The sequence below is a fragment of the Canis lupus genome, chromosome 18 (assembly GCF_003254725.2).
Source record: "Canis lupus dingo isolate Sandy chromosome 18, ASM325472v2, whole genome shotgun sequence".
Classification (NCBI taxonomy): domain Eukaryota; kingdom Metazoa; phylum Chordata; class Mammalia; order Carnivora; family Canidae; genus Canis; species Canis lupus.
The window spans coordinates 40,434,194-40,451,752 of NC_064260.1; the positions used below are offsets into that span (position 1 = coordinate 40,434,194).

The following is a 17,559-nucleotide window of genomic DNA, read 5'->3' on the forward strand; positions in this document are numbered from 1 at the left end:
CTCAAGTAGAAATCTAAAGTGTGTTCCCAGGAAGACAAAGTGAAGCAGAGTCATATAGCTGAAAGGCTGTGAGTGTAATTCTCATTCAGGTTCTCAATGCAAAACAGAGGTTGGAATTAGGGCAGCTGGGATTGGTTGGGCTAAATGAGGGATTAGAGCTCCTTTAGAAGTAAAGAATGCAGATGATTGAGGGGTCATGGTGAGGAAGAAGTTAAGTCCAGGCTGAGGGCTTGCAGCTCTCTGAAAATTTCAAAAATCTTCATGGTTTCTTCAATGAGGACGTGCATAAATTCTTCCTCACTTATGGCTTCCTGATCTTATTTTTAAAGAAAGACTCTCTTAAGTAGGCTTTCTTGCTCCAGTTGGAAATTTACTTTTACAGTAGTTTAGATAAATCTGAGATGGGAAACTCAGATTTTTTTGGTTTTTCAGAACCAAGCAGATGCATAACAGTCCAATATGCATCATTATCTACAGTAACCTGCATCAGTAGAGTACATAGATGGATAGAATAGTGACCTACAATATCAGGACTGGAACTTGGGTTATTTATTGTCATGGATTAACAATGAGGAAATAAATGGTAGGGGAATGGAGGGCAGAAGAAAAGGAATGGTAAAAGAATAAACAACATGTTCTTTATACACGCTAGGTTAAAAAAGTTATATTGTCAGGTGAGAATATAATAAAATATGGGGGGGGAAACAGAACTCAATGCAAAATTTATTCTGTTTACCATTTGGCTTAGTCCCATGTGATTTCATTTCTGCAGGTTATTTGGCTGAGCCCAAAATGTGCACACTGACATTCAGTGAACCAATATTCTTCCATTATGCACAGATCCATATATTAACAATTTCCTTTATACACATTAAACTTTAGATTAATTGTTATAGGATCTTAACCACTGCAAAATAATGATAACAACCACAATAACAACAATTTATTGAGAAATTATTTTGTGTCTTAGGGTCATCATATAATTTCATCTCACAATAGTGCATATTGTAAGATAAATAATGTTAGTTCCATTGTTCCAATAAGAACACAATTCTTGGGGTAGACATCCAGTTGTGCAATTGCTGGGTCATAGGGAAGCCTCTATTTTTAACTCTTTGAGCAACCTTCACACAGTTTTCCAGAGTGGCTGCACCTGTTCACATTTCCACCCACAGGGCAAGAGGGTTTCTCTTTCTCCACATCCTCTCCAACATTTGTTATTTCCTGTCTTCTTAATTTTCCCCATTCTTACTGGTGTGCGGTGATATCTCATTGTGGTTTTGATCTGTATTTCCCTGATGGTAAGTGATGCGAAGCATTTTCTCATGTGCTTGTGGCCATGAGTATGCCTTCTTTGGTGACATTTCTGTTCATGTCTTTTGCCCATTTCATGATTGGATTGTTTGTTTCTTGAATGGATTATAGAGGAAAGGAGAGGAAATGAGTGGGAAAAACTAGAAATGGTGACAAAACATGAGAGACTCCTAACTCTGGGCAATGAACAAGGGGTAGTGGAAGGGGAGGAATGGGGGAATGCGGTGACTGGGTGATAGGCACTGAAGAGGGCAATGATGGGATGAGCACTGGGTGTTATACTATATGCTTCAGCACTGAGTGTTATACTATATGTTGGCAAATGAACTCCAATAAAAAGGAATTTATAAAGTAAAAAATAGAACTTCGATAAATATATATACATATGTGTGTGTGTGTGTGTGTAAAGAAAAAAACACAATTCTTTATAAGTTAAAACAATTTGCTCAAAGAGCTACTAGATAAGAATAAGAAAAGGAAATGTGTGCTTTCTGTGACAGAAAGGAGCAGGTTTTTATGTTTACTATTTGCTTCAGGCTTTGAAAGTGTAGTAACCCTGCAGAAATAAGAGATTCTACTACTTTAGTATGATGGAATCAGAACTCACTGTTTTACTGGTGTCTATTTCAACATAATGTTTTTGAACAAGCTTCTCTCAAAGCTTGTGTCAATACACAAAAGGATATAGCTGGTCATATGTTTACCAATGACACACACAAATACACTGGGATACTCCTTAGAGATGCATACAAGTACCTTGTGTGTAACCCTAAGCCCTCCATGTGTCTCAGTTCACATTAACTCGCTCTTCTGAGAATTGATTTTGTTTTATTTTTCTTTATTTTCTAACCACTTCTAAAACCATTTGTTTTGTGGGTTATATGGGATTATTTATAAAATAGATTTCAGGTATTTTTGAAGACATTATTTTTGAAGACTATGTTCTATAGGCTAGAACAAATATACACACTACATTCCTATTCTTTACAAAATAATCCAAATAATCCTTGGAAAATTAATATCTTAAACGAAGTCAAACCAAACTATAACTAGACAGACTTAATTTCCTAGAAATAGAACATTTTCCAATGCTATCCTACAGGTTATCATGGATCCATGAAAAAAATCAGTAATCAGTTAGATGTGAAAAGTTGTAAGACTGCAAATAACAAAGGAAGGTTTCCTGACATAGAAGATAAACACCATCACATTTATGGTTTTTCCTGGACTTCTCCTTACTCTCGGGCAGGAGTAATTCAGCTGAGCAAACTCAATGTGCAAAATATGCAATCATTCTTCTGAGAAAAGGCAAAGCAGAGAGAAATGTCTACACAAATGGGAACCAAGACACAGAGCTAATGGGATTATGTGATTCAAAAGACAAGAGGATAAAAGAAAATTAAAGTAATAGCACCTTCAAATGTAGAAAATAAGTAAAAAGACATAATAGGGAGCTGGAATCTCATGGATTTTATACCTTTCCAGGGAGCTACATGGGATGTATGTTTAATTTTTAACCTTTCTGACATTACATATTTTATTACTAATGCATGGTAGTTCATAACATAAGGGGAAGTTCTGGATATGTGAGAACAGCATGTAAAATGCAATAAAAAGAAAAGATAGCATCTTTGAATTTAATTCACTGTTTATTTATTAATTTGTATAGGTTTTCCTAGAAAATAGATAAAAGAAAAATAAAGATACAGTACATTTTTGACCGAGTTGACTCAATCCAACTGGAAAAACACATAGGAAGAAACACCAATATGGAACACAGGATTATTTTAAAAGGAGTAATTGCACAGTTTCATAGCAACAAAAGAACAAGGAAGAAATAATAAATACTACTGGTTTTTTTATGAATTGGCAAAATCTTCTGGAATAAGAAAATATCAGGAGTGTGTTTTATATGTAAGATATGAACACGAATGCATCGTGGGAGCAGCATTACAAGCAGAAAAGATAGAAGAACAGTTATAGAGCTGATAGACTTTAGAGTATGTTTGGAGAATGTAGAGGAGTGCAGTGTAGCTGACTGAAAGCAGCCTAGGAAAGGGAAAGAAATGAAGAAAAGTACAAAAAGAGGAAAAATCTATGTTTCTAGAAGCCACATGCCCTCCTCAATCTTCACACGTGTTAGCCAAAGAAATATTTCAACTTTATAAAGTACATCATTACACATTTCATAGATATTTGAAAGATGGAGATGCATATATAATTAAAGCAAATAACCAAGACACAAAGATAAAAATGTACCAGAGTCAGTAATCGCTGAGCTCTCCCTGACCCCAAAACTTGTCATTTTAACACCATCCTTTCTACCATTATAATGCCTTCTGAGACTAGCAGATTCAGCCAGGACCAATTGTGATAAACAAGTGAGAACTTTGGATTTTATTCCAAGGAAATATTGTTCTGTGTACATTATTGGAGAGGACAGTGCTATGATTAGGCATGTGTTTTAGAAAGACATTTCTAGCATTCCTCAAACCCATTCAACCACATGTGGAACCAGTTGGCAACTTTAGTGTACATATTGCAATCTGAACTACAGTGACTTGCTTCTTTGTCTCTTATAATGTTAGAGCTCATTTAGTCCAATTCCCCAAAGAAAGCTATGTTTTCCATAACATCTCAAATAATAAATGCTCTGGGAACACATGGTCAGAAGTGGAATGAATATCACCTTTACCTGAATTTCGTATGTGCCATTTTAGACCACACCTTCCACATGGCATTTCTCATCTCCATGTTTCTCAGGGTATAGATGAGAGGATTCAACAAGGGAGCAATCACAGTGTAAAACACAGAGATCTCCTTATCCTTGTTTTCACTCCCTGCAGGTAGAACATAAATATAGATACAAGGCACAAAGAATAAAATGACCACCATTACATGAGAGCTGCACGTGGAGAGAGCTTTGCGTCTCCCTACAGAGGAGTGGGTCCTCAGATTGTATAATATGAGAATGTAAGAAGCCACCAGGACAAGAAACACAGCAACCACCACCATTCCTGAGTTTGAAATCACTAAGATATTAACAACACGAATATCTCTGCACACCAGTTTCAAAAGAGGCTTCACATCACATATGTAATGATTTATCTGATTAGGACCACAGAAAGGTAAATTGAGTACCATGAGCAATAGAGCAACAGAGTGCCAAAACCCCACACTCCAGGCCATGAAAATCAACAGGTTACACCTCCGCCGGCTCATGATGACCATGTAATGCAGGGGCTTGACAATGGCCACATAACGGTCTAAAGCCATGGACACCAAGATGAATATCTCCACCCCTGCCAGCAAGTGGGCAGTGAAGAGCTGGGTCATACAGTTGTTATAGGAAATGTTTTTTCTGGCTGCACCTAAGTCCCTGATTAGTCTGGGGACTACAGTGGAAGTGTAGCAGAGGTCCATGAGAGAAAGGTGGCAGAGAAAGTAGTACATTGGTTGTTCAATTAGATGGCTGCAGATGATCGTGAGTAAGATGATGAAGTTTCCCATTAAGATGGCCAAATAACAGAGCAGGAACAGGAAAAAGAACAGTAGCTCCATTTGTTTATTTCCCCACAAACCCATGAAAACAAATTCTGTGACATTGTTCTGATTTTCCATGAGGTTGAGGTCATTCCAGAGACACAACAGAAACTTAATTCATCTGAAATGATAAAGAACATGTTACATCTTCAATAGTGTTTTTTAAGTTTTGGACTATTTATAAAAAAAGATTTAGAGAATTTGTTACACTCTTATAAAGCCTTTCAGAGCAAGGGTATCATTATATTTCAAATTATATTGAATAAAAACATATTATGTTTGAAATTATCGTAAACATTTTGCAAGCATTGAAATCATAACAACGCAATGGTTACTATTCTGATATTCATTTTACATATGAGGAAACAGAAAAATAGGTTGGTTCACTAATTGCACCAAATCATTAAAGTATTAGGTAGCAACCTAAGATATCAGATGCCTGTATCAGATGCAATTTTTATGCTCTTAATGTCTATGCCACATTACTCACTGAGTAAATAGGCTTCCAGCTGTTTTCCACCTTCTTAAAAGATATGGGTCTTACTCCATTTCTGCCATTAACTACCCATATAAGTTTAAACAAATACCATCCCTTCACTGTGCTATATATATCTGTGTGTGTTATGTGTAGCTCTCATATTTCTTTTTTGTTTCAATTTTTTATTTAAATTTTAGCTACTTGATATATATGGTAAAATTGGGTTCAGGTCTGAAATCTAATGATTTGTACCTTACATGTATAACACTCAGTGCTTATCACATGTGCCCTCCATAATACCCATTACCTATCTAGCTCCTCTTCCACCCACCTCCTTCCAACAAACCTCATTTTGTTCTCTGTAGTTAAAAGTCTCTTAAAGTTTGCTTCCCTTTCTTTATTTTTTCATTTTTCCCTTACCCTGTGTTCATCTATTTTGTTTCCTAAATTCCAAATGAATGAGATCATATTGTATTTGTCTTTCTCTGATTGACTTGATTTGTTGCTTATTTTGCTTAACATAATACACTCTAGCTCCACACACATTGTTGCAAATTGTAAAAATTCTTTTTTTTCTTAGTACTGAGCAATTCATTCTTCCCAATCCTCCTTCTTCAGCTGGTAGTGATACTGTATATGCCTGCCCTGTGCCAAGAGCGAAATAAAGTTCATTTAAGGTTATATTATAGAGGCTTATGATTCTGATATGATCAAGGATGAAGAATAATGCTCCCCAAAATGGAAAAGAACAAGTTGTCGTATAAGAAAACAGATTATCAGTACTTTCATCAGTGAATTGGTTTTCCCTGTGCATTTTGTATTCTACTACAATGGGATAGTTGAAAAACTCATGTTACACATACATTAAATGCAAAGGCAAAAATTGGTGTTTGTATCAATTTGTTCTGGGTTGAAACAATAGAGCTTAGCAAAGTTTTTTCTATGTATAAATTGATAATATCCAAACCTAGTCCTTATTTATGTGGAAGAATATGATTGATTAAAGAACATATATGAATTCAAGGATAATCTTTCATAAAATTGTAGAACAAAACTGTAGCAAGTTAAACTCTCAGTTCAGAATGTGTCCTGGACATTGGTCCAAGACTCACCCCTCCCAATGTTTGGTCCAGTGTGGCTCAGCTTACAGTGATTGAACATCAGTTAGGAAAACACAGATCCATATAGAAAAACATTCTACAAAGCAATGCCCATAGAATCCTCTGAGAAAGTTCCTTTATGCATGAATATCCCCAGGCTCATCTTCAAATCATTTTCTTGTGGTATTTATTTAATCAATAGAAACAAAACAAAACCTGTTCCACTTCTCTCTCTTCCCCCCCCCTCCCCCCCCCCGATACAAACACAAACCACAGATATTTGCACGGTTTTGGAGTTTCTTTTGAGTCCATCTTTTAGCATATTTTTTTATTTAAAGAGTTTCTTTCAAGAATCTCCCCTTAAATTTTAAGTTACTTGAGAACAACATCTGAGGAATTATTTGCAAACACTTGTCAACTACAGGTTAAAAAGAAAAAAGTTTCATTAGCTTCTTTGGAAGTGGGGATTATGACTAAGGCATAAGAGTCTATAGATAGTATAAAAATCCATCAAGGACAATTTGACATGATTTTTCTGCCTTTTTAGAAATATTTATTTATTTGAGAGAGAGAGCAAGCAGGGGCAGGGACAGGAGGAGAGAGAGAATCTCAAGCAGACCCCACACTGAATGTAGAGCCAGTGAAGGACTTGATCTCAAGATCCTGAGATCATGACCTGGGCTCAAACCAAGAGTCAGATGCTTAACTGACTGAGCCACCAAGGCACCCAGATTTTTTGGCTTTTTAAAATGATTTATCATATTTATAATAAAGTAAAATGTGAAGTTGAAAGGTATGGGCTGGGGATCCCAAGGTGGCGCAGCGGTTTAGCGCCTGCCTTTGACCCAGGGCGCGATCCTGGAGACCCGGGATCGAATCCCACGTCGGGCTCCCGGTGCATGGAGCCTGCTTCTCCCTCTGCCTGTGTCTCTGCCTCTCTCTCTCTGTGACTATCATAAATAAATAAAAATTAAAAAAAAAAGAAAGGTATGGGCTGAATTATGTGATATATTTAGACTAAAATGTTTAAATACCAAATATTAAGTAATACTATATTCTAGGCACTTTAGTATTTAGTAAGTACTTTTTATATAACAACCATTTCACCTACACTATGACTTGATGAGGTATATTATTGTACTATTGTCCCTGTTTCGCAAATAAGGAAATTTGAACCCAAGGTTACACAAGCACTAAGGGGGAGTCTGTATCTAATCTTTTTCTGTATGATTTGGGAGCTCACACTTCATTCATTTTGCTTAAATACCCTCTCACAAGTATAAAGAAAATCATTAAATATTCAATTTGTCCTCAAATTATCCATATTTTATTCTGAATATCTTTAATGACTTATCTTAGAAATAACCATGAAGAAAATTTATTCCAGAAGAATTTAAATGTAAAGATAAGATTTCAATAAGATCAATATTTTTATCTGAAATGAATTGTTAAAAATCCTAGTTTCTCCCAATTTAAATATACATATATATGTAAAAATTAATATATAAAAATACTATAGACACACACACACAGACATACTTACCAGGATGCTCACTTCTGCAGGATTTTACATCTCTTTGGAATGTCAAGGATCCTTCAGGCTGTTTTGTTTTGTTTTTTAATTTCTATGCCTGTGCTATACAACAGAAACACATGTGGAATGTCTCTGACTCTCCTGTGAATCTTCCAACCAAAAGAACCTTTCAGGAGAGCATTACTGGGAATACCTTGAATTAAAAGCACAGAGGGGCCTGAAACTCCCACAGGCATCTTACAGTGGCCAATGCATATGTGGCTATTATTTGATAAATAAAGCTCACATTTTTATAAGATCATTGAAGCCCATATATGGGCTTGAGGCTTATTTTATTAATCTCATGAGAGTTATTACCTGAGTGATTCAATACTTCTCTAGTGTTATAGCACTGATGTAATGTTATGGGTATTTGTTTTCCCCCTCTCTCCTATCCTAGAATAATTCCCTTAAAGACTGAGGTCTCTGTTGTTTTATCATGATACTATATATGTATATATATACTTAAAAGTATATATCTATAATAAGTATTGAATTTTTTTATCATTCCAATTATAACCTTTTTGTGATACTGGATATTACCTAGTTCAGGATGTGGTCAGAATTTGGAAACATGAAGAATCCTAAGTCTGGGAAATGAACTAGGGGTGGTGGAAGGAGAGGAGGGTGGGGGGTGGGGGTGAATGGGTGATGGACACTGAGGGGGGCACTTGACGGGATGAGCACTGGGTGTTATTCTGTATGTTGGCAAATAGAACACCAATAAAAAATAAATTTATTATTGAAAAAATAAAATAAAAAATAAATTCATGAAAGCTAAACAAGCAAACAAAAATGAGATGTAAACATACGGTACATCCATATTGTGTGCAGATTTAGATTTTGATTCCATGCTTTCCTTTGTCTACAATGCTGCAGTTAAAATTAGCCCTATTTAAAGATGGAACTGTCCTTATACATATACGTTTAACAAATTCCCATAATAATTATGTTAATGAAATGTAGCAGGAACAGAGATTTTGCTTATAATAAAGGATATCAGGTGAAAGCAAAAAAAAAAAAAAAAAAGAAAGAAAGAAAGAAAGAAAGAAAGAAAGAAAGAAAGAAAGAAAGAATTTAGAAAGGCCACAATGCACAATCATTTTCTCTCCTTATTTTAGTTTGTTTTTGTTTTGCTTTCTTTTATCTCCCTCCCTACCTTGGGTGAGAGAGAAATAGAATGTCAGTAGAATCTAATGGGAACAGGTTGAGTAAATGATAGCCCTTAGTTAATACCAGATAATCGTCATGGGTCCATGAAGGTCCATCTAAGGTTTTATTTTATAATATATTTTTCTTTCCTATATTGCTTATTTCCATTCTTCTGCTCGCCCCTTCTGTGCACCCACCATACTCTAATACACTCAACTTCACATGGCTGGGCCATTACACATTCCTTGGGTTCTCCTACAGCTGTACACATCATGAAAATAACCACTTCCAATACAGCTCTTAAATTATAGCAATTGTCTTCTCCTTGCCACTGGACTCCGACTCATACATGCACTTAATAATGCAGATTCAGAATGCATGAAACAAAATTAAGTAAATCCATATGAAAAAAATATGAATCCATCTTCACAGAAGATTTCAGTGTTCCCTTTTAAATTATTGAAAAATAAAGCAAACAATATGTCAGGAAAGATAGAGAAAATCTAAACAATACTTTTAAAAGTACTGTAGACACATACATAAAATTATACATCTAACAAAGAATACACATTATTTGCATGTGTAGCTGGAATTTTTGCACAAGTATTATATTATTAAAAAAGAAAAAGCTGTAACATCTATTAAAGAAGATACATTACATCAAATCTGAACACAACAAATGTTAGATCAAGATTTATGTATTATTATATTTGTGCAAATAGTTTAAAGATGTCTCTGTCAAGTAACTTGCTAACTACTACACTAATCGAAGGGACAGTTCAATAACTGGACATAGCAAAAAATAAAGATTTTTAAGAAAACAATTTAGAAAAATCACTAAACAATCCAAAATCCACAATCCACAAAATATTTCCCTGATAAAGTCAGAAAAATACAAGGGTATTCGCTCTCACTACTTATATTCAACTTTTTACTCAAAAGACTTTTAGTAAACTAGGTTACAAAATAAATAAAAGCATCTTATTGAGAAAAGAAGAAGTAGCACTCTATTAACAAATGACATGATATATATAGAAAATCCTAAAGACTCCACCAAAAAATATTAGAAATAATAAATGAATCACATTAAGTTGAAAAATAAAAATTAACATATAAAAATCAATTGCATTTCTACAAAGTAACGACAAACCCCGAAAGAGAAATTAAGAAAGTGATCCCACTTACAACAGCTTCAAAATCAATAAACTACTTAGGAATAAATTTAACAAAGCAGGAAAAACCCTCGTAAACTGAAAACCATAAGACATTGATGAAATGGATTCAATGATACACAAATAAAAAGAAAGATAATCTGTGCTCATGGATTAGAAAGATAAATATTCTGAAAATATCCATATACCTCAATGCGATCTATAGATTCAATGCAATTCTGATCAGAATTCCAATGGCATTTCTCTCGGAAAGAGACAAAAACAACCCTTATTCTCTTTGGAACTACAAAAATACCCTGAATAACCAAAGCAATCTTTGAGAAAGATGAGTAAACCTGGAGACATCCCAAACCTGATTTCAAGCTGGATGACAAAGCTATAGTAAACAAACAGTATGATATTGGCATAAAAACAGTACATGGAACAATGACACAGAACAAAGAACCCAGACAAAAACATACATACATATAGTCAACTGATTTTTGACTAGGGTTCCAAAACACACAATAGGGAAAGAACAATATCATCAAAAAATATTTTTGAGAAAACTGGATATCCATATGAAAAAATAAAATAAAATAGGACATCTACTTCACAAAATCATAAAATTAAATTGGAGTAAATCAAAAGTAAACATAAGACTTACTACCATAAAACTCCCCAAAGAAAAAAGAGGGAAAAAGATTTTTGACTTTGGTTTTGCAAATTATTTCTTGGATCAGACAGAAAAAAAAAGAAAAGAAAAGAAAAGAAGAGAAGAGAAAAGAAAAGAAAGAAAAGAAAAGAAAGAAAAGAAAAAAGAAAAGAAAAGAAAAGAAAAGAAAAGAAAAGAAAAGAAAAGAAAAAAAGAAAAGAAAAGAAAAGAAAACCAGGCAACAAAATCCTAAAAACAAATGAGACTATATCAAATCAAAGAATTCTGCTCAAAAAAGGAAAGACACAGGACATTGAAAGGCATCTACAGAATGGGGAAATATTCACAAAACATGTAATTGATAAGAAGTTTAAAAATCATAAAATACAAAAAAAATCATAAAATACAAGAAAATGCATATTGAATTATTGTAACTTAATAACAAGTAAATAAATAAATAATCCAATTGAAATTGGGCAAAAGACCTGAATAGTCATTTTTTCAAAGAAGACATATAAAAGGCCAAAGAATATATGAAAAGGTGCTCAACGTCATTAACGGGAAGTGTAAATCAAAACCACAATCATATCACCTCACACCTGTTCAGACTGTTATTATAAAACAAAGACAAGGGATAACAAATGTTAGTAGGAATGGGAACAACAGGAAACTCTTATACACTGTTGGTGGCAATGCAAAATTGCATGGCCATTAGAGAAAGAATATGGTCAGAATTCAAAAACTTAAAAAATGTACTACCATAGATATGATGTACCAATCCTACTTCTGCATATTTTTAAAAGACTTAAATTAAGCACCTTGGGGGTTACTGGTTGGCTCAGTCTGTAGAGCATGTGACTCTTGATCTCAGATATTTTTTAAATAAATTTATTTTTTATTGGTGTTCAATTTACCAACATACAGATTAACATCAAGTGCTCATCCTGTCAAGTGCCCCCCTCAGTGCCCGTCACCCAGTCAGCCCCACCCTCCACCCTCCTCCCCTTCCACCACCCCTAGTTCGTTTCCCAGAGTTAGGAGTCTTTTTTTTTTTTTTTATTGGTGTTCAATTTACTAACATAGAGAATAACACCCAGTGCCCGTCACCCATTCACTCCCACCCCCTGCCCTCCTCCCCTTCTACCACCCCTAGTTCGTTTCCCAGAGTTAGCAGTCTTTACGTTCTGTCTCCCTTTCTGATATTTCCCACACATTTCTTCTCCCTTCCCTTATTTTCCCTTTCACTATTATTTATATTCCCCAAATGAATGAGAACATATAATGTTTGTCCTTCTCCGACTGACTTACTTCACTCAGCATAATACCCTCCAGTTCCATCCACGTTGAAGCAAATGGTGGGTATTTGTCATTTCTAATAGCTGAGTAATATTCCATTGTATACATAAACCACATCTTCTTTATCCATTCATCTTTCGTTGGACACCGAGGCTCCTTCCACAGTTTGGCTATCGTGGCCATTGCTGCTAGAAACATCGGGGTGCAGGTGTCCCGGCTTTCATTGCATCTGTATCTTTGGGGTAAATCCCCAGCAGTGCAATTGCTGGGTCCTAGGGTACCTCTATTTTTAACTGTTTGAGGAACCTCCACACAGTTTTCCAGAGTGGCTGCACCAGTTCACACTCCCACCGACAGGGTTAGAGGGTTCCCTATTCTCTGCCTCCTCTCCAACATTTGTGGTTTCCTGCCTTGTTAATTTTCCCCATTCTCACTGGTGTGAGGTGGTATCTCATTGTGGTTTTGATTTGTATTTCCCAGATGGCAAGTGATGCAGAGCATTTTCTCATATGCATGTTGGCCATGTCTATGTCTTCCTCTGTGAGATTTCTGTTCATGTCTTTTGCCCATTTCATGATTGGATTGTTTGTTTCTTTGGTGTTGAGTTTAATAAGTTCTTTATGGATCTTGGAAACTAGCCCTTTATCTGATACGTCATTTGCAAATATCTTCTCCCATTCTGTAGGTTGTCTTTTAGTTTTGTTGACTGTATCCTTTGCTGTGCAAAAGCCTATCTTGATGAAGTCCCAATAGTTCATTTTTGCTTTTGTTTCTTTTGCCTTCATGGATGTATCTTGCAAGAAGTTACTGTGGCTGAGTTCAAAAAGGGTATTGCCTATGTTCTCCTCTAGGATTTTGATGGAATGAAAGATCTAAATGTGAGGCAAGATTGCATCAAAATCCTTTAATATTTTATTTCACCTTACAAGGCCAGCAACATGCCTTCACTGACCTCTCTCAGGGGTGTGTCAACTCTCTGGCACAATGTCATAATTTAATTTGTAGGAACCTTGATTGTCTTTCATTATACAATGAATCCATACTGGTCAATCGTAAGGATGACATTACACTGAGTGGATCCAATGATCAAGACATAACTACTCTAGACTTATTGGTAAGACACTTCTGTGGATGCAGTCACAGGATGCAAAAAATATATATATATAATTAAAATTCAAGTAACTGAAGCTTAGTGAAATTTCCATGGTCTAAGGGATATAAAGCATATCAAGATAGCTCTTTTGAAGTAAAAATAAAATAGGATACAAACAGAGAGGGAGAAAAATCATAAGAGACTCTTAAGTACACAGAAAAAACTGAGGGTTGCTGGTAGGGAGGTGAATGGGGAGTTGGGGTAATTGGATGATGGGCATTAAGGAGGGCACATGAGGTGATGAGCACTGGGTGTTCCATGCAACTGATATATCACTAATTTCTACCCCCAAATTGATAATCACAATATGTTAACTAACTTGAATTTAAATAAAACCAAACCAAAAGATATCCCTTTTAAAGTGAAGAGTATCTTGGTCCAACTATCCCCTCCAACACTAAAATAATGCACAACAGCCAGTAGGCCTCTTTGGATTGGGAAGGCAACAGATTCTTCATTTGAGTGTTTTACTATGGTCTATTTATCAAGTGACTCATGGTTTTGCTTTCCATGGTTATAATTATCTTGAGTTCAGAAGCAGATGATCCTTTGCACATATTGTCAAAAGGTCAGTAGGAGAGTCATGCTATAATACAATGTCTGTGTTATTCCCCTCACTTCATCTCATCACAACAGCATTTTCTCATCTCACATCATCCTAAGGAGAAGGGTGAGTACAGTAAATTCAGGTATTTGAGAAAGACATGCGCACGCACACACACACACACACACACACATACACACAGACTATATTCAGATAACTTTTGTTATACTGTATTGTGGTAATTTTTCCATTTTATTATTGTTGTTAATCTCTTACTGTGCCTAATTTAGAAATTAATCTATATCACAGGTATATATATATAGAAAATCATATTATAAAAAACAATGTGTGTGTGTGCTCTGAAAGATATCACATTTTCGTGGATCAGAAGATTCAATATTGTTTAAATGTCAATAATATCTGAAACAACACACAATTAATACAACCCCTATTAAAACCCCAATGACAATTTTTGCAGGTATAGAGAAATCAGCTAAAAGATTCACATGCAATCTCAAGGGATATGTAGTCAAAAAAATCTTGAAAAAGTTGTAGGTCTCACATCTCCTGATTTTAAAACTCATTTTAAATTGACAGTGTTCAGTTTAATAAGTTCTTTATAGATCTTGGAAACTAGCCCTTTATCTGATACGTCATTTGCAAATATCTTCTCCCATTCTGTAGGTTGTCTTTTAGTTTTGTTGACTGTATCCTTTGCTGTGCAAAAGCTTCTTATCTTGATGAAGTCCCAATAGTTCATTTTTGCTTTTGTTTCTTTTGCCTTCGTGGATGTATCTTGCAAGAAGTTACTGTGGCCAAGTTCAAAAAGGGTGTTGCCTGTGTTCTCCTCTAGGATTTTGATGGATTCTTGTCTCACATTTAGATCTTTCATCCATTTTGAGTTTATCTTTGTGTATGGTGCAAGAGATTGGTCTAGTTTCATTCTTCTGCATGTGGATGCCCAATTTTCCCAGCACCATTTATTGAAGAGACTGTCTTTCTTCCAGTGGATAGTCTTTCCTCTTTTATTGAATATAAGTTGGCCATAAAGTTGAGGGTCCACTTCTGCATTCTCTATTCTGTTCCATTGATCTGTGTGTCTGTTTTGGTGCCAGTACCACACTGTCTTGATGACCACAGCTTTGTCGTACAACCTGAAATCTGGCAGCAAGGAAACAAACAATCCAATCATGAAATGGGCAAAAGACATGAACAGAAATCTCACAGAGGAAGACATAGACATGGCAACAAGCACATGAGAAAATGCTCTGCATCACTTGCCATCAGGGAAATACAAATCAAAACCACAATGAGATACCACCTCACACCAGTGAGAATGGGGCAAATTAACAAGGCAGGAAACAACAAATGTTGGAGAGGATGCGGAGAGAAGGGAACCCTCTTGCACTGGTGGTGTGAATCCAGACTGGTACAGCCACCCTGGAAAAACTGTGTGGAGGTTCCTCAAAGAGTTAAAAATAGACCTGCCTTACGACCCAGCAATTGTACTGCTGGGGATTTACCCCAAAGATACAGATACGGTGAAACGCGGGGACACTGCACCCCGATGTTTATAGCAGCAATGTCCACAATAGCCAAACTGTGGAAGGAGCCTTGGTGTCCATCAAAAGATGAATGGATAAAGAAGGTGTGGTCAATGTATACAATGGAATATTACTCAGCCATTAGAAATGATAAATATCCACCATTTGCTTCGATGTGGATGGAACTGGAGGGTATTATGCTGATTGAAATAAGTCAATTGGAGAAGCACAAACATTATATGGTCTCATTCATTTGAGAAATATAAATAACAGTGAAAGGGAATAAAGGGGAAAGGTAGGTTTTTCAAAAAGTAGTTTTCGAAAAACTAGATATTCACGTTTAGAATGAAGGCAGACCCCTAACTTTACTAACTACAAAATAAAATGAATCAAAGACCTAAGTATAAGAGCTAAAAGTATAAAACGTTTAGAAGAAAATATAAATTAAAAAGACAGCTTCAGGGGGGATCCCTGGGTGGCGCAGCAGTTTAGCGCCTGCCTTTGGCCCGGGGCGCGATCCTGAAATACTCGGGATGGAATCCCACGTCGGGCTCCCGGTGCATGGAGCCTGCTTCTCCCTCTGCCTGTGTCTCTGCCTCTCTCTCTCTCTCTCTCTCTCTCTCTGTGTGTGTGACTATCAAAAAAACAAACAAACAAAAAAGACAGCTTCAGGACATTATCGTAGGCAATAATTTCTTGAATATGACACAAAAAAACCCCAGGCTACAGAAAAATAAGTTAATTAATTAAACTACCTTAAAATTAAAAACTTTTATGCATCAAAGGCCACAATCAAAAGAATGAAAATGCAATTCATGGAATTCCTACAACTAAATATCAAAAAACGACTTGAATAAACATCTCAAAAAATATATATACAACAGAGAAAGAGTACATGAAAAAAAATACCAAACATCACTAAGGAAACTCAGGTTCATAAGAATACAAAAATGGTGCAACCACTGTGAAAGGCAGTATGACATTCATCAGAAAGTAAAAAAAAAAAAAACACCAGCTGACCTAGCATTTCCACTTCTGGGTATATACCAAAAGCATTGAAAGTGGGCACCAGAAGAGATCTGTGTACACTCATGTCCTCCATATCAGCATTAGTAATGATAGTCAAAATGTGTCAGCAACCCAAGGGTCCATCAACATAGGAATAAACAGGATCCCTGGGTGGCGCAGCGCTTTGGCGCCTGCCTTTGGCCCAGGGCGCGATCCTGGACGACCCGGGATCGAGTCCCACGTCGGGCCCCCGGTGCATGGAGCCTGCTTCTCCCTCTGCCTGTGTCTCTGCCTCTCTCTCTCTCTGTGAGACTATCATAAATAAATAAAAAAAAAAATTAAAAAAAAAAACATAGGAATAAACAAACTGTGCTATACATACAATAGAATTTTATTTGGTATTGAAAAGGAAGGTATTTCGGATCCATGCTACAACACAGATAAACTTTTATGACATATAAACCATTTTATGGTTTTATTTTATGAACCATTAGCTCTTCATGTCTGAGGGCTTGTCACTTTCACATTAATTCTTCTTGATTCTCAGGTTCCTACTGCTTATAGACTAAACTGGGACATCACCTCTTACTGGTTTATAGCACGTTGTAGTCTTTAGACTCAAAATGGGACATAGACTTTGCAGTTCAGTTTTGTGGCATGTGTACAACGGAATATTCAGCATTGAAAAGGAAGGAGTTTCTGACCCATGCTAGAAACAGATAAACTCTGATGACATTATTAATTGAAATAAGTTATCCATTTTTAATAAATTTATATTTTATTCAGTTTTATATTTACAGGAAAATTGTGGAAATGATACAGAGTTCCCATATACTCTGATCTCAGTTTTCCCAGTTATCATCCTAAATAACATGGCACATTTTTCACAAATATGAACACACTAGTTTTAATTAACATCTGTACTTTATTCATTTACTTTGTTTTTAACCAATGCCATTTTTCATTGCCAAAATCTCAACCAGCATACCTCATTGCATTCAGTTGTCATGTCTTCTACTGCACCTCTAGACATAACAGTTTCTCCTAA

The 17,559-nt window shown here is 35.8% G+C and overlaps 1 protein-coding gene across 1 annotated transcript; it reads right to left on the reverse strand.

The window, feature by feature from the left end:
- Nucleotides 1-4,005: 4,005 nt before the first annotated feature.
- Nucleotides 4,006-4,935, reverse strand: LOC112663631 (olfactory receptor 4P4-like). The gene has a single exon (XM_025452699.3). The coding sequence runs from the start codon at nt 4,933-4,935 to the stop codon at nt 4,006-4,008; it is 930 nt and encodes a 309-aa protein (XP_025308484.3).
- Between the last annotated feature and the right edge of the window lie 12,624 nt (nt 4,936-17,559).

What these genes read in the sequence shown, in the direction of transcription:
- LOC112663631 (XM_025452699.3), bottom strand. Translation starts at nt 4,935, where the DNA reads ATGGAAAATCAGAACAATGTCACAGAATTTGTTTTCATGGGTTTGTGG.